The sequence below is a fragment of the Protopterus annectens genome, chromosome 2.part1 (assembly GCF_019279795.1).
Source record: "Protopterus annectens isolate FY-2018-M chromosome 2.part1, PAN1.0, whole genome shotgun sequence".
NCBI lineage: Eukaryota > Metazoa > Chordata > Ceratodontiformes > Protopteridae > Protopterus > Protopterus annectens.
Window position 1 is genome coordinate 123327975 of NC_056729.1, and position 26645 is coordinate 123354619.

The following is a 26645-nucleotide window of genomic DNA, read 5'->3' on the forward strand; positions in this document are numbered from 1 at the left end:
AGCAATATTGTGATCCTATATACCTATGATATATTTTAAGTATTTATTTCATACCAAAAATCGAGGGCTGCAAGAATATGTTTGTGTTTCTGTTTTTTATGGCTGATATGAGATTTTATTTTGACAAGAACTGCAAGTTTGGGTAGCTGCACAATTCAGTGCTCTCAGACAGATTTGTCTGTGGAATAAAAAAATAACAAAATGAAAAACAAGCTTTTGTCTGAGGCTTTGTTAGTACTAGAAAAAGCCTGAATATGTACAGAAAAACAAAATTAACCAACATACAAATGAAGGCTTTAGCTGAAGATTTAAATACATGTGAAAGTAAAATGATGGAATGTGTTAAAATTCAACATAATAAATCTGGTGTAGTGCAGCATAATATCAGACTAAATGGTTTCAATTAAAACTAGCACATTGCTTTGTCATGATGATGCAATTAAAAGTGTTAAAAGGAGTCAAGTAGAACAGAAGTGCTATTGTTCAAAGTATATTTACCAGATGAGACCAACATATGTTCCATGGTGAAGAGACAATGTAGAAATTGTGGACTGCTTAGTCACTTTTCCATGTGTAGAAGGAACAGAAGAAGAAAATGGTTGTGGAAAGTTTTGCAAATGATTTATGAAAATAAAACTGTTCACTATTTAGCCACTAATACAAATGTTTCCAGGATGGATATGAGCTGTTTGCTTATGACTGCACTTCCCATAACTGTTTCTTCTCAAGGGATAGAAACCCAGCAGGGTTGTCATTGTAAAAGGTGCTGGTCTAAAACTGAGTATAACTAGCAAAATTCTAAATCTGAAGAATTTTACTTGAGCAGAATGTACCATCTAAATGGAGGGTACATTTTTAAAACTGTGTTTGAAGGCACTGTGCTGGACTCCATAGCAATACTTATGAGTTATTCTGCTCACAGTTTAACACCTCTAGGTCAGGGTGTTTCACATTCATAAAAAACAAAATGAACAATTTCAGATTATATCAATGCAACAGCCACCAACATATCTGGTTGATTATCATAAGGGCATCTTGGCATCAATAAACAGATGCATAATGTGCACTTTCAGTTGTGGTACATAATATACACAGTCAGAGATCCTCTTACACATGTCCAAGCAATGAATGATTTCAACAGTCACAAAGTTAATCCTTTGCATGTTCATGAAGCAGTAAATTCACATAGACATGAGCCAAAAAATCACAGACTTGTACAAGCAAAAATTCTCAGATTTGTGGGTGCAATGATTAGCACATTTGTCTCATACAGTGTTTTAAACCAAACAGTCAATCTTTGGTATGCACAGAAGCTGAGATGTCTGATGTAAGCAAATTTGTGAATATTGGTATTTCTTTTGATTACTTTTAAACAGAATGTTACTACACGTACTATTCTGTTTAAGGTAGGAATTCTACTTGACCTAAAATACATAATGATTCCTTAAGAAATACAGACTGACCACAACAAGGAGTAAGTAAGCTGCAGATTCAGTCAAGTTCAAGACTAGCAAGCATCATATTCTGTCAACAATTATTCTGCTGAGCATCCATACATCATTAAATTGTGTGGTATATCACCAAACTCAGCAACTATGTTTCCTTAACCAGATAATTTGTTTTTATCATACAATCCCAGACATTCTAATATCTGACCCTGTGCCACAAATTTCTAGCTAATAATTTTGCTTAGTACCTCAAAATGTGGATTTCATCATGTAACAACCAGTATGTGGTATCTGCAATCAAATGGGCAAGTATTAAGACTTAAATGTACAGTGAAACAAATGTGTTGCCAGTTCTAAATAAGACTAATATTTACATTGTGTTTGAATATAGAAATACTTATTACAACTAGTAGGACTGCCACCTTCTAAATTGTTGAGGAGAAGAATGAGGACAAAGCTACCCACTTCAACAATCTTGCTGCACCCATGGCACAAAATGTAAAATCACCTCAGTAAAGGACTCAGCTAAAGGTGACTCCTACCATGACAAATTTTCTAGATTGCTGTTGGCACTTTAGCTATATGCAGTTGTCAGAATTCAAAACCTTTGTGAAAACTTTCAGAGCAGAAAGAACATGTGGTCCTCTAACAAGCTGATACCTCAGAAATAGGGGCACAGATTTACAAAGACATTTCATATTTATGAGATAAGGTGCCAGAATTATACCCATTTTTAAGTTTAATTCACAGTCATTGTGGAAATTTCATTATAATATCCTAGTACTTTTATAAATATGCAAAACTAAAACAGATTACACTTACAGAACACCCACTGGTCGAATTATTATTAATAAAAATAAAAAAAAAATATGTAGGTCATGGTAAATGAGTGATGTTGCAATTGCCAGATTTCATGAAAATCCCACCAGGTTTCTCCACTACTCAAACATTCAAAAGGTGGGATTTACCAGCATTTTTCCCAGAAAATGGAAAATCATGGCCCCTGTTCACAACCTTACATAGCTGAAACTACAAGATGATCAGATCCTGACACATAAATAACAATAATTATAAAACACAAAATTGCCCTAGGTGCTAATACATGATTTGTCGATATAGTTACTTTGCACGGAGGAGATAGAACTGAAAATGAAACAAGTGCTTATTAAAGAGACTGTTCTTCAATTGCAAGACTGTTCTGAAAATAACAACTATTCTAGCCAGTGAATCTCTTCTACTTCATAATACTAAAAATATACCAAAACACGACTTTAAAGCATTGTATATATTCTTAGTATTGATTGGGACTTCATCTGGTAATCCAGACTGTAAAGTAACCATGTTCAAATTTCTATTAAGATACTAAAGAGGTGGACAGTCTCTGCTACCTTTCCTGATAGAAAAGACTAATATTTGCAGCCACTTTATAAAAATGTTCACTATTTAAGTGTGATATGCTGTCATATAATTTATGCATGATTGAGATCTTCATATGGCAATCGTGCTATAGAACAGCATAGTTTTTTTCCTGTTGTCCATCATTCTGTATATACATTCTTAACTAAGGAGACGTGAGTAATGTATAAAATAGTCTTTTGCTTTAAATTCTAGGCTACGCATTGATAACTTGCATGTTGGTTGTCATCTAGATCTTCCTTCATAGGCAGTGGCAGCCATGATGGTGAGTGCATCCAATCACTGTCTATTGCATCTGCCATTGAGTTTGAGGTCTGTTATAACCCATAAAATGCAGTTGGTACTATTAATAGGGATGCATAAAAAAACGGGAGGGATGGAGGGGAGGAAGGACTGTGTTCTTTGCATGGCACTAATGTCGATAATATGTTTACTTTTTTGGAACTATTTTTGTCACTGTGGAGTTCAAAAAGAAATGTGATGTCACTGGGACAACTAAACCAAAGTAAAAGTAAAAATATAACACAACAGAAATAGAAGTCGATGCATTGTTTGGAACACTAGAGAGTCACAGTGGCTTCAAAAAAGAGGTGGGAGCTGGAACAAAAAAACTTGATATGTATAAATGGAGACAAAAATAGGTAAAAGAAAGAACATTAATCTTCTTGATTGATGAGTACAAGCAATGAGGTACAACTGGTATAATTTTAGACAAAGAAATAGGGGTACAGGCAAAAAAGGGGGAGACAGCTGAGCATAGCATCAAAATAATACATTCTGATGAGGCTAGAGGGAGAAGGAAGGAAGGGGGTGGAATAAATGGATGTGGCAGGAGACAACCAAAACATGACAACTGAAATTGATAGTATGGTAGGTTATTCTTGAGCACCACAACTGCAAGAGTAAGGAAGTAGGATAGTATGAAATTGTTCTGCGATCAGCAAGAAAGGCAATCATAATGGCATTTATAGAGATTGAAAATTGTAAGAAGAAAGGGAGGTTAGAACAGCTACATGTAGAACTGATGTCACTTAAAGACAAATGACAGAAAAGGATGGGCATTGTTCTTTTGAGATGAATGATAATAGAACACAGAGGCAAGTTTAATTGGGAAGAAGGCAACAAGATGGAAGTTGTAATGGACTGATGAGCAACAAAACAGTGTGCACAGGGTAATGTTGAGGCATGTGGATTTTGGAAGGGAATTTGGCAACCAGGGCAGCACAAGAATTTGACATACCCCTACTGTCTATAATTGACTGGGTGCATGATCACTAAATAATTATATTGTTCCAAGACAGCAACACAACCTGAACTCATTTCTACCTTTTAAAAAATAACTAACAGCTTGACAGAGTTTACATGATGTCATTAAGCAATGACTGCATTTATACAGCTTATAAAACTATCCAGCTCCCAAACTGTTCAGTGTTTTAACTAGATAAGCAACTTAAAAAAAAATCAAAAGACTATGTCTAGAAATATATATGTTGTTTGCAAGTGATTATGAATGTGGTTGCTTAATTATAGTTTCATAAACCATCAAGATGCTTTTTTTTTTTTCTTAAGGTCCAGTGCTCCCAGCATGTCACACAGGGCAGTACCCCTACTGGCCATACCTGTTATATGGTTCTGTTGAGAAAACAAAATTTAAATCTGGAGACTAAAAGAGCAGAAGAAAATAAGAGTATAGAATGTTTAAGCTAGAGGAAGAGAAGTGCAGTAACTAATAGTGAAATCAGGTACTGTTTTGCTCAATTCTATAAAATATGTATACAGAAACAAAGGGATACTCATATAGGACAGAGGGTAAATTTGAGTCATGACAAGATACACATGTTGGACTGGGTAACACATTTAAAAGAGGTGAAGGGATTTATTTGTTACCTTAAAGGCAAATGAGGTGGGCTTGACAACTTGATTGGTTTCCAACTGACTGTGTAAGAAGACTTGATGATAAGTCATTGATATCACGAGTGTGGAAAATGAGACGTGTGTGTGTGTGTGTGGGGGGGACTCTTCCATCAATGAAGAGTGATTCTGAAAGGAAAACAGAATATTGCAGACTCAACAGATAACTGCCCCATATCACTGCATAATTCAAATGTTAAAATATTTGCACATATTTTTGAAGCTGGCCCACACACAGTATTTTTGGTGGTTGCAAGGATCAGCTAGGAAGCACTTGCAATGGTGTGGTTATCAGTAAATCACTGGATGGCCATTGCTTTGCATTCTGGGCAGAAGGGCAAGGCAGGAAATTTATTTTTTGATATCAAAAAGGTTTAATACTCTATAGAGGAAGTTTTCATAAAGGTACTGCAGGCAGTAATAGGGAAAGTGTTTTATGTTTACTGTGATGAAGGTTTGCCAACATTAGACTGACAGTCAGTGGAGTGGTGTTGAATACAGTTAAGTAGGCACAGGTACAGAAAAACAGTGTCCTGTATCTCCCTTGTTAATTATTTTGTTGATGGAGCTACCTGTCTTCAGATGCACAAATATTTAGGAGAAATTGAAATGCAGGTAGACGTGTATGATTTAAATCCTTTCACCAAGGACTGTATACTTTTAGTTACAAATATAGACAGAACACTGAAGGAAATGGTGTGAATATTAAAATAATCTGGGGGTTCTATATTAAAATTGCAAAGCTTACTTTCACGAATACAAAGTAATCAACACATAAATGTCGAAATCCAAAAAGAGGGAAGGACAAAAAAGTGAAAATGACACCTATTCCCGGAAGCAACTGCACCATACAGGTAAGGTAAACCTAATGGAACAAACCTAAGGCAAAACACTTTTTAAAACATTTTTGCAAGAGGGCAAGCCCCCCTGCACCCCCCACACCCGCCCTACTTAAATATACCAACTCCAAGACTGCACTACAGTGGGGAAAAGGATTTATTTCCTCATCCCCACGATCACCTTGCTTGCCAAAAAAAGGACGTTCAACATTCTGAATTCGCTTTTTTCACTCTTCGTTATTTGAGGATTTCGACATTTATGTGTTGATGAATGTGGATTCATGAAAGTAAGCTTTTGCGATTCTAATATAGACCCAATCTGGGGTTGATTTAGAACTAATGTTCCTCTGAAGGATTCTGAAATAGTCACACTGAGAGGCAGTTGTTGTGTCATTGTTGAACTATTGGGGGTGTCGGGTAAAGTGACACATTTCAGGCTTGACATATTCCTTTCAGTTGACAAAATGAGTAAGAGGTATTGTGAGGAGGAGAGAGATCACTAGGAATGTTGGGTAAATGTACTCAGAAAGTAAGGTCAGTGAAAGACATATACATGTAGTCAGGGTAATGTCAATGCATTTGGTACATTACCTAGTGAGAAATGTAGAAAGAAATGTAATGAATAAATATGTGTGGGAGCTACAGAAGGTATGTAATAGATGTCTATGGACAGAGAACGGTATAAAGATCCATAAGGACAGGACAATATGATTAGGGTTCAGGGGTGATTAGAACTGCTAGGTATCTGCTGCTGGTGAATACCACTCAAACTATGCACAGCTTGATAAATAAGGAATCAGTACTGGTGAGATGTTTGGAAGGAATGGGAGAAGAACATATAGGAATTACTGAAAGAGTTTAAAAATCATGCAGAGATTGGATCCCTGCCATTAGCAAGTAATGAAGGAGCACTATTTGGAAGGGATTGACAATCAAAGAGAGGTCACTGGGGACAGTGAAAGTGAAATGTATGACAGAAGGTGGTGTTATGGGAAGCTGTGCGTAAAAGGTAGATGTGAGGAATTTAAACGTTTTAACATGCTATCGAGTAAATTTGACATAAGGTAGAAAAAGCAGATATATTATGAAGGACACAAGATGGGGGCCTGGGAAATGTTGGGAAGGAGAATGAAGCGAACAGATAACGGTCAAAGCCGACAATGAGCAAGGAGACCTGCCATCATGGATGTATGAAAAAAAAACGACCTGGCATCATGGGTACAAGGGAATGATAGGGGAAACTTACAAGATCATTGTTGAAAGGGAATGTCTATGGGGTAAACTGATGTTCAGGAATAGCTGAAGTAGACAGTAAGATATGAGGAAACACAGTATTATGTTTGAAAGGGTACGGAAAGTAAGAAGAGAATTTGCAAGGGCTACGATTGGTAGAGGATCTGAAAAATGTGTTGTCACAGTGGTGGTAGTAAATACCAGTTAGGTTAAAGGAGAAAAAGTGGCTGTGTACTTAAGATGGAGTGAAACAGAAGAAGATAATCTCGAGATGGGGTATTCAGATTTTGAGAAGGCATGGTACAGGTAGAAAAAATAGATGTGCAGGAAGAGGTATTAGGGTACATGATGGGACTATCTGACACGGAGAGGGAAGGAAAAGAATCATCTTGAGATAATGCTTTTGAGCTCATGCTGGTGGCAAGGTGGACCAAAAAGGAAATGCCAAAAAATGCAGGTATATGGATGCATGGCGGTGGGTGTTGGAATGTAATAACAGTGGGATAGGGAAATGAGCTAAAGCAACAGGGAAGGAAAGATGAGGGACTAGGTTAGCAAAATCAGTGGTGGCAGGAAAGAAAATAGGAGAAGGGTGAGCAACAACACAATAGAATGAAAGTGGTGAAGAGAGAGGAAATGGTACAGTGGATATGTACAAGACAGAGAATTTGTGAGGAGTGCCAGGACATGCGTGTATTTGTGGCAGAACGTTCTTTCCTGAAAAGAGAGAGGAAATGGTACAGTGGATATGTACAAGACAGAGAATATGTGAGGAGTGCCAGGACATGTGTGTATTTGTGGCAGAACGTTCTTTCCTCAACAGGGAAGAGCTAAAAGCAGTTAAGGGTTTAGTGAGCAGACCAAATAACAGGATGAATAAGGACAAGAAAAGGGTACAAGGATAGTTGTTCACTGGACCGGGAAGGGTATGAACATAAATGGAAGATTGTGCAGGACAACTATATATTCCATCTTCAGTAGCTAGACTACATCTGAAATTGATCAATATTGATCAATGCACCATCCTGCTAAACAAACAAACAAACAAACAAACAAACAAACAAACAAACAAACAAACAAACAAACAAACAAACAAACAAACAGACAAATAATAAAACTGCTGAAGTGTACTCAAGTTGATGGCCAAACTGTGGGATAATGAAAAAAGGATTTAATGCCTAGATGATTCCAGCAGACAGAGGATATATACATATCTCATCAGACACTGTGACCACTTCAAATAACTTCTGTATTTGTGTACAATAAAGTGACATCATAAAATAATGATCATTGAGATTTAGGGGAAAGTAATGTTTGAAGTAGTACAGGTAGAAGTCATAAATCATTCAAATTCAGGTTAACTTACAGCAAATTACACTGTGAGGAATGTTATCTTAGATGGGGTGAATTTGTGGCAATCTGGGAATATTAGTGAGATGAAACTCTAGCGTACCAAATTAAATATTATACTTTGATATTTCATCATCATGACAATAAAGCAAGTCTTCTTTCATTGGATTGAAAACATGCTGTTCCAGATTAATTATGTTGGCTTTATATGAACTCATGCCTACAGATGAAACTAAACCTACTTACTAAGTATTGCACTCTTGAGGAAGAAATCACTTGTCACTTAGCATTAAGTCACGAATGAACATAGTGCTATAATGAGGCATTATTAAATGCACCGAAATAAGAACACTGTACATCTCTCTACTGATATGAATTTACAGTGCACAAAGTGATGTCAGTCAAATGTTGTCTGACTGTAGTAATATTCTTAAAATGATACTGCTCTTTATAATGTATACAACTCAAAATTTTTGTTATGCCTTGCATGCAAAGCTATCATAACTGCTAAATAATCGGAAACACGAAACAGCTATATTTCATGCTGTTTCAACTGTCATTTTCTTCTATTGTGATCAGTGTTCATTGTGACTCGTGGTGTGGCTTGAACACAAATATACTGATCATTTCCCACATTAAAGCATATTTATAGCAAGTCATGCTGAGATTTTTCAAATACCTTATTTTGCTACGACACTATATAGCTCACTAAATTACTTATTACTGCAGCAGCTATAATGTCTTATTACAGATCATAGTATCTAAAAAACATTCAATATCTGAAAAGTAAATAATATAAACAAAACGGTTTTCCTAGAAAAAGACTTCCAGATGACACCCATTACACTGAACTAGAATAATTATAGAGTAAGTGCAGTATACAAAATATTGACAAGATAATCAACATTTAAGGCAATAAATTATGGATGGCAGTTCTATCTGTATACTAAATTTATAAAGAACAAAAATGCAATTAGAAGTTAGAAAAAGCCATTCCACAGAATAAAGTTTAATTTGGACATTTGATAATATAATTTTTCATCTTATATGTTAATTTCAACAAATGTAACTGTAAAGTGACTTTATAATAGCTATCACAGAAATTGTACTTATAATGAACAAATCAAACCTTACCTTTGAAGAAACAGTCTTCGTTATGAGCGATGGTGATTTTCTGCTTCTTTACACAAGCAGTTCGGTGAAGTTCACAATGGTTCTTATAATGTTCACCATCCGATCCACAAACAGGGTTGTAATGGGGTTTGCAATGGTCCAAACATGGACATTCAGCTTCTCCACTTTCTTTGTTCACAACACAGTGCCTACCCAGCCCGCAATATTTATTCTCACAAGGCTCTGCGTGTGCATTTATTGAGAAAAATCCTGCAGGTTAAAAAGTAAATAAAATACTTTAATAAATCATGCAAAACAAGGTCTTTAAACAACACATGCATAAACCATTGATATCATTTTACCAGTAATTTATTTTAAGTCTATATATACTCTATAGTTGAATGTCAAGATATTTAAAATATAAAAATACTGTCAAATGGCTTTGAGCATTTATACCAAGGAAGCACTGCTGCTCTTTTTGAATATCGGGTATTTTCAAGTTGTTCAAGCCACAACTTTAGCAAACATGCACATGTGGCAAACACTGTTTTACTCAGATGATTAATCTTTTTCTAAATATGCAAATTGTAGCATTCATTTAACAAATAAAGACTGTACTTTGAAAGAGCAAAATCCAATCCCCCTGGTCTTGCTTAATAAGAAATGCTCAGTTGCATTTAAAATAATGTGACGGTTCAAAACAAGAGTTGTTTTACACAAGAGCAAGCCTCCTTGTGTCCCCACACCCCAAACTTAAATATACTAACTATAGTGATACACAACACTGGGGAAGAAAGAAACTACACAAAACAATGCTCATTCAGTCCCAGGCAATTGCTTATTTCACTCTAACATTGTTGATTTATGAGATTTAGAGAATCACGTCAGACAGGGAAGATGAAGGAAATCGTGATCTCATATGACTAAAGTCCATAGTTTTGAGTCCAAGAATTAAATAGGGCAAACTGTCAAAGGTCCACTTAGTGAAAACATCTGTACCACAACGCACACTTGTCAGCCACACAAACTAGTTGATAACATAGTTATTGACATAGGTCCGGGAACTGCATTCTTCCATCCAGAAACAGGACATACACTGAGTGATCACTACTTCTCACCATACACACACACATACACAGATTTATATACATATATTTACATATATAGATATATATGCATATGCATGTATATGTATCTATATATATATATATATATATATATATATATATATATATATATATATATATCTATACTGTATATATGGGATTACTGAACTACGTTGTCAAACCACAATGTCCACTGCAAGAAGGTCAACCACAAAAAGTTGACAATAGAAAGGCTGACAGTTTACAGTGCATGCACAAGTAAAATTCTCACTCAACGCAACCCCCCCAAAAATGATATATTTTCTTCCAGGGGAGCAAGACCCCTGCACCCTCCCATACCCTGTACTACTTATATATATACAGCAAATCTGAGATTTCAGAATACATACACACACACACACACACACATATATATATATATATATATATATATATATATATATATATATATATATCGTAAACCACAGAAAGAGAGATAAACCCACTAGAAATCAAAAAACACACCCTTGGAAGGCAGCTGTTCCAAATTCCAGTATCCAAGTCAAGGTACAAACGAATAAAACAATGATAAAGTTGCAGTCAGAAGTTGTAGTCAAAAAATACAACAGAATAAAGCTAAAATCCTTTATTCCAACTGAGAACGTAAGCGCTTTCACGGAGTCCCCCTCCGCTTCATCAGACGTTGTAAAAATAAGCTCTTACACAAGGTTTAAATAACAAAACTCTTCCTTAATTAGTAACAATTATCTAATCAGAATGCATTCTTCTTAAAGCAAAATTGCATACTAACAACTTTAAACAACTTTAAGAACCTAAAAGCATGGATATACAAAATCTAATTACTTGTTAACTTCTCCTAACAGGCATAATAGAAACAATTTAGTTAAATTAATACATCCAACTTCCTCGCTTACAAATATTAATGAATATATAATACATAATACAAACTACAAATAATCATAAATAAAATATATAATAATGCATTGGACATTGAATGTCCCGATTATCCTAAAAAATGTAGGTATTAAATAAATGAATAAACCTACTTGTTAACAGTGATCCAACCCATTACAGAATATATAATAACCTAGATAAAAACTTAGATTAACTCTAAAAACTACCCTATAGTTAAAACCACTCTAAAAGGCATGTTTATTAACTATCATATCCTTCTGCCTTTCAGGATAGGTTTAATAGTGACGCTCTCATTCAGGCCATAGCCCAGATGAGATCCAAGCCTTAGAATCCATTTCAGTTCAGCTTGTTCGGTCAGATTCTAAATATCACCCAACCTAACATCGGGATACTGAACATGTAATACCTGGAAATAAAATTTATGATTGGAACCTTCATGGATAATGTGCTTAGCTATAGCACTATACTCTTGACCTCTATCTAAGCAGTACATGTGGTCTCTAATTCTTTCCCTTAAGGTTCTATTGGTTTTACCAATATAGAACCTAAAGCATACTACACAGTATGCCACATATACCACATTGCGGGTACGACAGTTACTGGTGTTCTTAAGCTCCCATAGGGCATTAGTATTCGGATTCCTGAAGTAACGTGATTCATCAACATAACTACATTCTGGGCAATTACCACACCTCTTAGTTCCTTGGGATACAGGGTTATACATATACTCTGTCTGTGAGTCGATGTTCTTATAACATAAAAGTTGTTTCAAGCTCCTCATATTACTATGAACAATGGAAGGGGTGCTGCCCACTATCCTTCTAGTGTTTTCATCCACTGTTAAAATGTTCCAGTTGGTCTCAACCAACTGCTTGATCTTATTAATGTTACTTCCATACGGAAGAACCAGTGCTACGTTGTTAGTATGTTTAGAATCACGAGTAAACCATACCCTGTTCCCAGAAAAATAGGGTTTAGCCCGACTGTCACGCAATTGCATGGTTTCCCCTGTTTTGGTGTTAACCAGGGACTCATTATATCCCCTATTCAAAAAATCTAGTTTTAATTTATTAAGCTCAGTTCTCAAAGTTGTCTCATTATTACATAAACGTGAAACACGCATACCCTGCCCTTTAACCACGTTACCAAAAATTCTCGGGTTGTGCATACTAGTGCCATATAAATAAGAGGCTCTGTAGCAGTCCTTTCTATGTACTCTGGTTTCAAACTGAGAATTAATTCTACTAATAGTAACGTCCAGGAAGCTAATACTATCACGTGAACATTCCAAAGAAAACCTGAGAAATGGGCTGCTGACATTAACCTGATCATGCAGCTCAATCAATGAGTCTTTATCACCTTTCCAAAGGAGAAACAGTTCGTCAACAAAACGCCTGTAGAATAGAAGCTGAGGATGCCCAATCAAATGTTCCTGTTCCCAGGCCACCATGACGAGGTTTGCATACGTATTGGCACAACTCGTGCCCATTGCGACACCACTCTTTTGTGCATAACATTTATTATGGAAGAAGAAAACATTATTTTCTAAAATGAATTCAAGTAAAAGACAAAGAAAATCAATTTTACAAGAACTTAAAGTACCGCCCTTCTCCATTAATGTCTTAACCATCTCCATACCTAGATCGTTCGGTTTGCTAGTAAAGAGTTATTCCACATCCATGGTGGCCAGGAATAGCCCTTCATCCTGTTCCCTCCCCTGGAGGTGATCATACAAACCCGTCAAAAAATGTTCAGTATCATGCAATATATAATCATAAGAATCTAAAACTTTTCCGAGCTCTGAATCCAAATATACAGACATTGGTTCAGTTAACCAACCTGCACCAGACACTATAGGTCTGAATGCAGGTTGGTGTGGATTCTTATGTATCTTAGGAAGTCCATACAACCTAGGTACCTTGGGATGTTCAACCTTCAAATAATCTTGCATCTCATCGTCTATCAGCCCTATATTCCTACATTCATTAATCATACTGTCTGAATTCTGTTTAATAGAGTACACACATTCAGGTTCCATCTCAACATATGCATTACTTGATAGCATGTTAAACATAGTATTTAAATAATAGGTTGTATCCATTAAGACAAGGGGGCCCCCTTTGTCTGCAGGACGTATTATAACATCAGCATTGCGCTTAAGTTCACTAAGTGCATTTCTTTCGGCTTTAGTTAAATTGTCCAAATAACTACTGCAACCAATTTCACAGTCATTATAAAAAGATTGCTCCACAGCCTTGACAAACAGCTCAACATTCGGTGGAGGATGTGGTATAAAATTGCTCTTCCTCTTGAAATTCTTTGACACAGTCTCAGTCTCAGTCCCAAACAACAATTTCAATGTTACATTTCTTGCAAACTGTCTCACAGCTATTAAACTGTCACTAATATCAACACTCGCTTTTGGAATAAAGTTAATACCTTTGTTCAAAACGCTGGTTTCATTGCTTAACAAAACATAAGAGGAGATATTCCAAACTAAGTTGTTTGGTTCCACATTCATGTTATAGTACATACCTGTTGGGCTTGAGGCTGTTCCTTTCTCCTCTGTTGCCTTTGTTCGTCTACTTCCAGTGACCTCTTCCTTCCATGCCTGATTGGAAGTGGAACTGCTGGAAAATTTACCATAGGCACCTTATCTACAGGAATCTTCCTCCTAACATCCAAGTTGGAGTGTTGCTGGTCTTCACTCACCATCCGTGTGGTTAATTCTTTAACGGATTCAACTGGTGTGGTGTAAACAGATGCCAGCACCTCCGGCACGTCTGGAGAGCGTAGATCTTTCACAACCTCCACGTGATCATTTGAAACCCGTCCCGCCTCTTCAGACCTAGGACTCCGATGCTCCGTGCATCATTGTTCAATGCGTTCCTCCCGCCTAGACTCAGGGACCGTACTAGTTATCGACCTTCTCTGCCATCTTCTTGGCCCCCTCTGGAATTCAGTATCGGGAGCTCGATTCATGCCACTGTTGTTATTTGTTGATCTTGACCAGACAAAAACATTATTCTTACTGAAATCTTGCAGATCCCGTACAAGCTTACCTTTCTTAACTTCGATAAGGTTCTTTTCATACCTCTGAACCCTATCAATCAGTTCATGCATATACATTTCCGCTTGGTCATAACCAAGCAATTCAGAAAGTCCCTTTTGTTGCTCTACTATATTATCACATAGAGCATACTCCTGTGGCTGGAAAAAATCCAGGAGCAATTGCATGTAAGCCCTACTTGCCCCCAAATTTATTTGCTGCCATTAAGTTAGAAATTTCCGGACACAAGTTGCCATAGGTCGGCATATTGAGTATTCTCAAACCTCTAGGTATTACATTATGCTGGAGACTTGCTTCCAAATAAAGTCTTTGGCATTCCAAACGTTTAAATTTATATATATTGTTCTCAATGTCTTTTCGTAACCTTTTAACAAGTTGTTCGTCATTACTTTCATTCTGAAAACTCTTGACAGTGTCATTCATTTCCACTTGTAATAGTGGGTTTGCATTATTAGAAAGAAAGTTCCGTAGTCTACCATGCATGCCCATATTGTCATTAACATTCACAAATTCATTATTGGCTCCTTCCATCCCCAAAAGTCTTCCACCGATAAATCGTAAACCAGAGAAAGAGAGATAAACCCACTAGAAATCAAAAAACACACCCTTGGAAGGCAGCTGTTCCAATTTCCAGTATCCAAGTCAAGGTACAAACGAATAGAACAATGATAAAGTTGCAGTCAGAAGTTGTAGTCAAAAAATACAACAGAATAAAGCTAAAATACTTTATTCCAACTGAGAACGTAAGCGCTTTCACGGAGTCCCCCTCCACTTCATCAGACGTTGTAAAAATAAGCTCTTACACAAGGTTTAAATAACAAAACTCTTCCTTAATTAGTAACAATTATCTAATCAGAATGCATTCTTCTTAAAGCAAAATTCAACTTTAAGAACCTAAAAGCATGGATATACAAAATCTAATTACTTGTTAACTTCTCCTAACAGGCATAATAGAAACAATTTAGTTAAATTAATACATCCAACTTCCTCGCTTACAAATATTACTGAATATATAATACATAATACAAACTACAAATAATCATAAATAAAATATATAATAATGCATTGGACATTGAATGTCCCGATTATCCTAAAAAATGTAGGTATTAAATAAATGAATAAACCTACTTGTTAACAGTGATCCAACCCATTACAGAATATATAATAACCTAGATAAAAACTTAGATTAACTCTAAAAACTACCCTATAGTTAAAAACACTCTAAAAGGCATGTTTATTAACTATCATATCCTTCTGCCTTTCAGGATAGGTTTAATAGTGACACTCTCATTCAGGCCATAGCCCAGATGAGATCCAAGCCTTAGAATCCATTTCAGTTCGGCTTGTTCGGTCAGATTGTAAATATCACCCAACCTAACATCGGGATACTGAACATGTAATACCTGGAAATAAAATTTATGATTGGAACCTTCATGGATAATGTGCTTAGCTATAGCACTATACTCTTGACCTCTATCTAAACAGTACATGTGGTCTCTAATTCTTTCGCTTAAGGTTCTATTGGTTTTACCAATATAGAACCTAAAGCATACTACACAGTATGCCACATATACAACATTGCGAGTACGACAGTTACTGGTGTTCTTAAGCTCCCATAGGGCATTAATATTCAGCTTCCTGAAGTAACATGATTCATCAACATAACTACATTGTGGGCAATTACCACACCTCTTAGTTCCTTGGGATACAGGGTTATACATATACTCTGTCTGTGAGTCGATGTTCTTATAACATAAAAGTTGTTTCAAGCTCCTCATATTACTATGAACAATGGAAGGGGTGCTGCCCACTATCCTTCTAGTGTTTTCATCCACTGTTAAAATGTTCCAGTTGGTCTCAACCAACTGCTTGATCTTATTAATGTTACTTCCATATGGAAGAACCAGTGCTATGTTGTTAGTATGTTTAGAATCACGAGTAAACCGTACCCTGTTCCCAGAAAAATAGGGTTTAGCCCTACTGTCACGCAATTGCATGGTTTCCCCTATTTTGGTGTTAACCAGGGACTCATTACATCCCCTATTCAAAAAATCTAGTTTTAATTTATTAAGCTCAATTCTCAAAGTTGTCTCATTATTACATAAACGTGAAACACGCATAGCCTGCCCTTTAACCACGTTACCAAAAACTCTCGGGTTGTGCATACTAGTGCCATATAAATAAGAGGCTCTATAGCAGTCCTTTCTATGTACTCTGGTTTCAAACTGAGAATTAATTCTACTAATAGTAACGTCCAGGAAGCTAATACTATCACGTGAACATTCCAAAGAAAACCTGAGAAATGGACTGCTGACATTAACCTGATCATGCAGCTGAATCAATGAGTCTTTATCACCTTTCCAAAGGAGAAACAGGTCATCAACAAAATGCCTGTAGAATAGAAGCTGAGGATGCCCAATCAAATGTTCCTGTTCCCAGGCCACCATGACGAGGTTCGCATACGTATTGGCACAATTCGTGCCCATTGCGACACCACTCTTTTGTGCATAACATTTATTATGGAAGAAGAAAACATTATTTTCTAAAACGAATTCAAGTAAAAGACAAAGAAAATCAATTTTACAAGAACTTAAAGTACCACCCTTCTCCATTAATGTCTTAACCATCTCCATACCTAGATCGTTCGGTATGCTAGTAAAGAGTGATTCCACATCCATGGTGGCCAGGAATAGCCCTTCATCCTGTTCTCTCCCCTGGAGGTGATCATACAAACCCGTCAAAAAATGTTCAGTATCATGCAATATATAATCATAAGAATCTAAAACTTTTCCGAGCTCTGAATCCAAATATACAGACATTGGTTCAGTTAACCAACCTGCACCAAACACTATAGGTCTGAATGCAGGTTGGTGTGGATTCTTATTTATCTTAGGAAGTCCATACAACCTAGGTACCTTGGGATGTTCAACCTTCAAATAATCTTGCATCTCATCGTCTATCAGCCCTATATGCCTACATTCATTAATCATACTGTCTGAATTCTGTTTAATAGAGTACACACATTCAGGTTCCATCTCAACATATGCATTACTTGATAGCATGTTAAACATAGTATTTAAATAATAGGTTGTATCCATTACGACAAGGGGGCCCCCTTTGTCTGCAGGATGTATTATAATATCAGCATTGCGCTTAAGTTCACTAAGTGCATTTCTTTCGGCTTTAGTTAAATTGTCCGAATAACTACTGCAACCAATTTCACAGTCATTATAAAAAGATTGCTCCACAGCCTTGACAAACAGCTCAACATTCGGTGGAGGATGTGGTATAAAATTGCTCTTCCTCTTGAAATTCTTTGACACAGTCTCAGTCTCAGTCCCAAACAACAATTTCAATGTTACATTTCTTGCAAACTGTCTCACAGTTGAAGAAATGCACTTAGTGAACTTGCCGTGCCTGCAGTGGTTACATTGGGACTCCCCTGCATATAAAGTATCAACAGAGCCTGTTCTCTCAAATCCATTACACATTCACAAGTCCAGTGGTGTCATAAATGCCCACTCATTAGAATATGCTGGAGGGACAGGCATATATCACAGAGAATACCACTTCTATTGAAATATCTATTATTCCATATAAAGCAGAGTATTTTCTGACTGTATTGAAATATAATTTGGACTAATGGATGGGGAACTGCAAATTCACCCTGATATAGTACCACTGGTCCTCAAGAAGAGGAGAAATGTGTAATTATCCCAACACAAATTTGTTTGTCCATCTTTGAGTATTCATGTTTGTTAGATTAGGGACCTCCATTTTAAAGTAGTTATTAGGCATTATGCAGACTAAAAAGTAAAATATGTAGTATAAGATATGCATGCATTCAGTTTCAGAGAAAGACAGTTTATTAGAAAGAAAAGATAAGCATGAAGTGTGCAGAAAATACAGACATACAGAATGTTTTTTTTTCCAAGGGAAAGATACAATCTTGCCAGCTACAGAATGTTTCTTAATGGAATGTTAAATAAAGCACATATGAGACAAAGCCTGAGACCAAGGTTAGGGGGAGTGAATTTGGTTTACAAAGGAAAATCACTGGACAGAAGCAATATAATATGTTGTGTTCAGGAGAGCAGTTCAATTAAGGTTAGTTAGTTAGTTAGTTTGTTCGACATGACATTATAGAAAAGATTACAGCTACTCGAGCCTGCATACTGAAGTCAGGTCAAATAAAGACTGTTTCCATTTACATCATTCAGGACAATCAGAAGATATGTGCAGAAACGTTGGATATATCTAGCAGCACTGTTATTATCAGCACTGTTAATGAAGACAGTATTCAGATATTATAACCATCTAATAAAGCCTTATTAAATGAACTACAGTGTTTACAAAATTAATTCTGAAAAGTACACAAGACTTGGCCCATAAAGGAGGGACTGGCACCTGTTCAGCATGAGTTTGGGTAATTAACAGATAAAGACTTTGGTTTCAGTCTGATTTCAGTTGTTTCCAGTCAATTCCACTACAGTACAGTCTTATCAATTCTTTCAATGGCAAGCCATTATAATTGGAGTAACTCCCAAAATCCCATAAAACCTTGCATCAGCAGTCAAACTGCATGTGTTCTACAGACTATGGAATAACAGTGTTTTCGTTCCAGTGTAGCACTTCATGTTTCATTCAACTACGTGTTCTACACAGCGAATATTCCAAGCAGCCTTATTAGCAAAATTTCAACAAAAACAGCACCCTTTCAAATACAGTTTTACTGCAGCAGCCAGCTTAACTTCAAGATTTCATTGACAGTTTATACTGACAGCAAATGTTTCAGAACAGACTTTTCAACAGCATACCAGTGTTGTTCCATAAATAAAGACTGTAAACTCTACACAAAATCAGCCAGAAAAGACACCATACCTCTCAACTGTACTACATTACGAAGAATGTACCTCATTTGGGTCTTAAAAAGTTCATGTTCCTTGAAGTTCCACATTGAAAGAGTCTGTTACACATTCAGTGTTAGGAATTGTTTAACTGATATTCATGGTAAATAGAAATGAATCATATTAATTCATTAAAACACCTTTTTATAAGTAAAAACAGCATATTTTAACCATCCTACCACCTTCCTAGTTGAAGTTGTTAGTAAACCCTTAGTATGTGTTCCACATTTTGCCCATTTGTTCCACACTATGAGGCCTAGTGTTTCTCATTTTGGAGATGGAAGGTTGGGAGCTATGAAAGACACCACTACAGTTTCTCAGTACAAAAAGACTTTTCAGTAAGACAGCACTACTTCATGTAGAAAATGTACAAAGCAAAGTAAACACAGTTGTTAACCAAAATGCACAGCACCAGTGTTTATTTCAAAAAAGCCTCAAACAACTTCAGCATGCCAGTATTAAATCAAAGCAGCATTCCATCAAAACATAAAGAACAATATCCAGTTAACAGCTATCTTCACATATTTTCAAGTTTCCTGTGTAATGTCACACAGACAAAAAAAAGGTTAATAAGCTACAGACGACATTGCACATTGTTCCAGGACCAAAAAGTTATGTATAACTTCATATGCACGTTTGAGTTAACAGCTCAAAAAATTTTAAATTCATCAGTAAAAGTAATTTCCGTGCCTGTTGTATAAACATGTCAAGTAATATGGCTACAGTTAAAACATCAGTAAATCTTTGGTTTAATTTTAAAAACTTGGTAAAGCAGTCTGAAAATGTTCTTTTAAAGTTAAAGGTTATTAGTTCACGAATGTTAAAAATGTCTATATGCAAAAGGGTTAAATCACAGAAGCAGGCTATCAGTACAGTTTCAGACACAAGTTCAGCATATACAATTCAACACACAGTTAAGTTGTAGTAATACAAATATTCAGAGTGTCATCAATTCTTGTTTGCATGTAATTCAAAATACAGAAGTATGGTGCAATATTAAACATACACATGTAAACACAGTCAATGTACATAATATGCAGGCACTGTCTCAAGTTCACATTGCTTCATCTAGTTTGTTATTTTCAGAATCAAGTGCAAACATTGCACTGAGGAAAAGTAAAAAGAGTGCCTATTTTAATAAAGTAAATTTCAGTATAACTGAAAAGCAGGCTTCAGGGCAAGGTAAAAGTGTTATTGTTTCAAAGAAGCAAAATAAAGAAAAAATGCATTCCATAGCTATCTGTAAAGGGTGCAATAGTCTGGCACCAAATCAAAGCATTACTCTGTCATTTATTTATTTTACATTTGTTTGCCAGGAGTATCCACTGGGCCAAAACAAGCCCATTTTCAGTGCAATCCTGAGGAGAAAAGCTCCAAGTAGATATAAGAACAATATACAGTATTCTGACATAAGTAACATACAGTAAATTGATATGAGTACTACATACAGTTTAAATTAAAAGTTTGAGTAAAGCAAAACTATTAGTTACAGCAAGCCAAAAATGTTTACATGTGCAATAAAGTAGCTTAACAGCTGTAACTATATAAAAAACATTATATAAAACAGAAATACAGAAGAAGAGAGAGATGACTATGTACATTGTACAGGGCTTTGCACAGTAAAATAGTGATGACAAACTATAGAATACAGTAAATGAGACATAAGTTATAATAGAAGAAAGTGTGTTGATAGTATGAAAGATGGATAAGTGTATGAGTGAGATAGGAGCAGACAGGTGTCAGGTTATACGGGGTGTGGAGAAGGAGCATTCTCAGTGGTCAGATCAATGACAATAAAGGCCATTTTTGAAGGACCTAGCATCGCTAGTGGCTTTGAGTGATGATGGGACTGAGTTCCCAAGCTTGGTGATGGAGAAAGTGTAGAGTGCTTGGCCAGCAGGGAGTGTGGGTTTTTGATAGCAGGGTTAAATTTGTTGATCTAAGGAGTCTGTTTGGGTGGTATTGAGTTATAATGGAGGAAAGGGATGGATAGTCAAGAGGTTTGTAGATAATTTTGTGGTAGTTCAAGCCACTTGAGTGAATGAAGTGAGGAACAGTGGTGGGAGGAGTAAGTGGCACTAGTTGAAAATCTGGCAATTTTGTTATAACAGGTTTCCATTTTGTTTTTTAGGGATGTGCGAATGTTGGTGAGAAGGGGACACCATATAGTATGGATGGTAATAGGAAGGTAGAGGCCAAGTTTTGTTTGGTAGTGGGAATAAGGAAGTGTTTATGTCTATAGAGGCTTCCTTAGCTTTTGGTGTTTTTTTTTATGTTATTATGGATGTGCTGGTTAAAGGTTAGGCTTTAATCAATGGTGACACCTAACAGTCTAGTATGTGACATGACTTCTAAGATGGTTTTGTTTAGAGATTGGATTTTAAAGTCTGATTTGTTTATAATGGTGGTTTTCTTAGGTGTGAAGAGAATAAGTTTAGTTTTGTTTGGATTAAGTGCAAGATGGTTGTTGGTCATCCAGTTTTCAATGGGGGAGAATGCTTGGTGAGTGTGTGTAAGCAGTTTGGGTATGGTCTCGGAGGTGCAAATTATTGTTGAATCGTCTGCATATTGAATAACAGAGTTGGTGGGAACACAAGCATGAAAGTCGTTGATGAAAATACTGAAAAGAAGAGGGCCTAATATAGATCCTTGAGGGACTCCAGTGGGAGTTTCTAGGAATGGTGAGGTGGAGTTAAGCCATCTAGTGGATTGTTTTCTATTGGACAGGTAGTTGGAAAACCAGAATATAGTTGGTGGGGATATGACCAGAGTCGAAAGCTTGGAGAGGAGAAGGGAGTGAGAGATGGTGTTGAATGCCTTAGATAGATCAAGAAAGAGGGAGGACACAAGTTTTCCTTCATTACGAGCTTCATTAGCAGTATTTGTGAATGATAAGAGAGCAGTGTTAGTGCTATGAGCGGGACAGAAACCATGTTGACAGGGAGTTAGAAGATTATTGTTCAGAATGTATAGCTAGAGCTGGGAGTGTATGCATTCTTCTAAGATTTTAGAAGTGGAGGATAATATAGCAAAGGGACGGAAGTTACAGGTATCAAAGCTATTACCACCTTTATATAGGGGAAGAAAGCATGCTTTCTTCCAGATGGTGGGTATATATGATTCCTGAATTGACCTATTTAATAGTATAGTGATGGGGTAGGATATGGCCATAGCTGACAATTTAAGATATTCTGGGGCTAGGTTGTCAGGGGCATTGCTACCTGGTTTTAATTTAAGCAGGAGTTTGGTGATAGTAGAGGAAGGGATTGGAGAGAGAGAGAAAGTATGGTAGTGGGAGGGTTTGCTGGGTGGTTATGGGTGGGGCAGTGATAAGTATGAGATGGTGGAGGTGGAAAGGAGACAGCTAGTTTGGCTATGGTTTCTAAGAAGTAAGAGTTGAAAATAGAGGTGATTTCTAAAAGTGCTTTTTTCAGGATGTGAACAGGGATTGATTTTTATGCCAGGATTTAATAAAGTAGAAATTGAGCTCCAGAATTGTCTTGGATTTTGCTTAAAATTCTGCTGTAGCTTAATGTAATGATTTTTTTGTCATTGACGACTAGATATTTTACTTTATTGCGAAGCTGTCTGTACTGTTGGAGGGTTTTTACAATATTTCAGTTAATAGATTTTAGTTGGTCATTAAAGGTATTTTGGATAAAATTAGTAAGAGTTCTCCGTAATATGTAGCTATGTTGGTTGGATAGTTGGGAAGTTTTATGTATAGGGTAGGCTGGCTAATGGTCGCTGATATTGCAGGGAATGGTGCCTATTTTGGAGAACTTGTTGCGGTCCAAAACTAGGATCCAGTCTATGACTGAGCTACCGGTATTGTTTTGTGCTGGTCTGGTTATATCTGTGATTAGTTGGGTAAAATTTCTAGAGGTTGATACTAGAGGGTATTGAGCTATCTGGTTGATTGAGCCAGTTTACATTTACGTCGCCAAGTATGATTGTTTCATTGTTAATTTTTGTGGAGATCCAAGCTAATATTTCCTCAACAAGGGTAGTATTATTCCTGGGGTGTAGGTATATTGTTGTTATGCATATGCTTTTGCAATCATTAAGTTTGTAGAAAGGCAATTAGTATTTTGACATTTGAGAATTGAGGAATAGGGGAGAGCAGGGAATAATAGAGAGGCTGTGTGGGAAGAGCAGAGTGATGCCTCCTCCTTTTTTGAGTGGTCTGTCTACTCTAAGGCATGAGTACCCTGGATGAAGGAATTCAGAGTCCTTGATATATGGTTTTAGCCAGGTTTCAGTAGTGGCAAGTATATCTGGTTTAGTTTGGGATATCCAAGCATGGAGTTCAGGAATTTTGTTCCTGATACTTTGGAGGGTGATAGTGGCAAAGTTTAGTGTTTTGTAGGAATTTGTGGGGTTCTGGGTGGAAGAAATGGGTCCAGGATTAGGGTGAATATATCCACATAGTGAGAGAAAGAGTTTAGAGATATGGGGTATAACTACAGTTCATTTGCGTGTCACATTAGACTGGTTCCTGTTTGCTAATGGGAAGGGGGTGGGGTGATCATAAGAGAAGAATTTGGGTTCTGAGAATAAGAGTGGGTTGGTTTGGAAAAGGCTAGAGCATATGTCAGAATAGGAGGTTAGTGTAGGGGAGTGTATGTCAGTGACTGTTGAGGTCTTAGGGGATAGATAAGGTGTTTTAAGAGTTGTTAGATTTATAAGTATGGTTAGTATTAGAGAGACCGTACGATGATATAAAGAGGAGTGGAGGAGAGGCATAGCGATGACATTGTTTAAGGTTGAAAGCATAGACATAGCATAGTGATGACATTGTTTAAGGTTAAAAGAAATTACAATATTTTGTTTACAGACGAATCAACTTCAGTTACACATAGATCTTTATTAGAGGACACAAATGCAGTTTTGTCTGGATTTAAAGGGTCAAAGATTACAGCAGCTAACAGTTTAAAGTGCAACAGGTCTGTACTAGGTATGAACATATCATTAGAGTTATATGCTGTTTTAGACTTCAGTGACAAGATTTGTGGAAATATACAAATTTTCAAAAATTGGTTACGACAGAAACACAGATTTATGGGTTAAAGATAAAATAAATTACAGTTCAGCTGACACAGGTGAAGTGCTCAGAAACACATATTGGGTGTGACCCCTTTAAAAAAAAGGGTAACCCTATACCTCTATGTCTTGTAAAGTATATCAGAAATAACAGTCAAATTAATTCACAGAATAAAGGGTTTACAGTTACAGTTTTGGCAAAAATTTTTTTTTTTGTGTTATTATTTTGTTTAGCAGTCATTAGTTAAAAGCTTTGTATTAAACTGTTGCAATGCAATAACAATAAGCAATGATATAGGCAGAGACAAAATAATGTTTGCTAGTTTACAAAATTCAAAATTTAAAGTCAATGCTACATTGTCAAGGTGACAATACAGTTGAGTTCAGATCATATGTATTAAAGAGTACCTTATTTAATCAGTTTGAGACTATATATGTTTCATAAAGAGATGTCAGTTTGCCAAGCACATCAGATCAGAACACAGCCAGCTTAGCAAGGTAAATTAAAGACAGTACTGTATGCCATAAAGTATAAGGCATTATGGCAAAGATCAATTTATCCCCCCAATAATTGTAGTTTGTAATGATAAATTGTTGCAACATTCACTACTACTAAAAAGTTAAATGATGTTAGCTAAAAAAAAACAGTTATGTTGAGACAGTGGGGGAAGTTTCATTCAGAGAACAGTATGTTAAAATCTAAGGATCATGAGAAAAAATGTAAAAAGTTCAACAGTTAAAATTGATTATATAGGTGCAGAAATGCAGAGTTACATTACTACTTTAGTTTTATTTGAGGTTATCAGTTTGCTTATAGACTTGCAAGAGCTTATTACAAGCAAATCTTTATTTCATGCAGAAACATTTAAACAAAGTCAGCACAGTATGCAATGCATCAGTTTATAGTTGTTAAAGCTGAAAAAGTTTATTTCGTGCAGAAAATGTAAATAAGGTCATGGCAATAAGCAATGTTATCAGTTTATCAGTTTATAATTATTAAGGATGCAAATGTTATTTTAAGGACCTGATACTAAATACAATCAAGAATTTTAGTCACCCAGCCTAGCACAAAAAATAAAGAAAGAGGTTTAAAAGGCCTAACTATAAAAAGGACACTTCAACATTAAAGCAGGCATTCCTTTACCTCATCAGTGACTGGGACAATGCAGAGTAAAATATGACAAGAGCTGTGGTACACAAGTTGACTGTCTATGTGTTTCAGTTATTTCTTCAATGTTTGTTTAAAGTTAAAATGTATGAGTTAAAGCAAGTATGTATGTTTTCAGACATGTATATAACAGCACTAGTTTTAGTTTGTGTGTTTTATCTATGTTCAGACAATACTGAGAAAAAGCATATTTCAGTTTATTTTTATCAGTGTTTATTAACACTATCAAAATGTTCTCATGTTTTCAAACAATTGTACAACAGTACTAGTTTACAGTCTATGTTCACACAATACAAACAGGAACACAGATTCCATGTCGTTTTTTTATCTGTGTTCATTTAACACTGACAAAATGCTCTTATGTTTCAGAAAATTTGTCAACAATACTAGTTTTCAGTTTATCTGTTATCAGGCAATACTGACAGAAAAAGGTACTAATAGTTGTTTTGAGAATATAACATGTACCAGTTTCAGTTATGCTTTTATCTTTGTTCAGTTAACACTGGCAACATTTTTTTAGTATTAGTTTAGTTTTCAGAATATACACAGCTATTTTAAATGTTCATTATACACTAATGTAAATTTTAGTCAAGATTCAAACTATGATAGTCATTCAAATCTTAGAATATAAAAATAATTTTTAGTTACTTCACATTATTCAGTCATTTGGTTTTAAAGGTAAAATAAGTATAATTACATTATTTTAGTCATTAGTTAAGGGTAACGTGACAGAATTATTTTTACAGGCTTATTAAAATAAGTTATCTAAGTAATAGGTAATCATAGTTATTCAGCATACTCAAGCTATAACATGGCAGGCTTAATCTGTTAATTAATTTATAGACTACAGTATAGTCTACATAATTATTGTATATTAGTCAGAAAGTTAAAAAAGACACTAACAGAAAATGTAAAGGTATAGACCTAAAATACAGAAAGTATAAATTTAGTAAACTATTAAAATTAGTTATCTAAAAAATAGGTAGCAATAGTTGTTCAGTTATTGTACACTAGAAAATTAAAAGGACACTAACAATGGAAAGGTATAGACTTAACTACAGAAAGTATAGGTTTTAGTAAACTATTATAGTTCAGAAATATTCATAAAATATTTCAGACACACATT

General features: G+C 35.8%; 1 protein-coding gene across 2 annotated transcripts in view; it reads right to left on the bottom strand.

Moving 5' to 3' along the window:
* FSTL5 (follistatin like 5) overlaps nucleotides 1-26645 on the bottom strand; it is a 3739468-nt gene that overhangs the window by 3031386 nt on the left and 681437 nt on the right. For both annotated transcript variants that reach the window (XM_044062069.1, XM_044062068.1), the window contains exon 4: nucleotides 9332-9580. In XM_044062069.1, the coding sequence (XP_043918004.1) occupies nucleotides 9332-9580 (249 nt within the window). The remainder of the gene's footprint in view (nucleotides 1-9331; nucleotides 9581-26645) is intronic.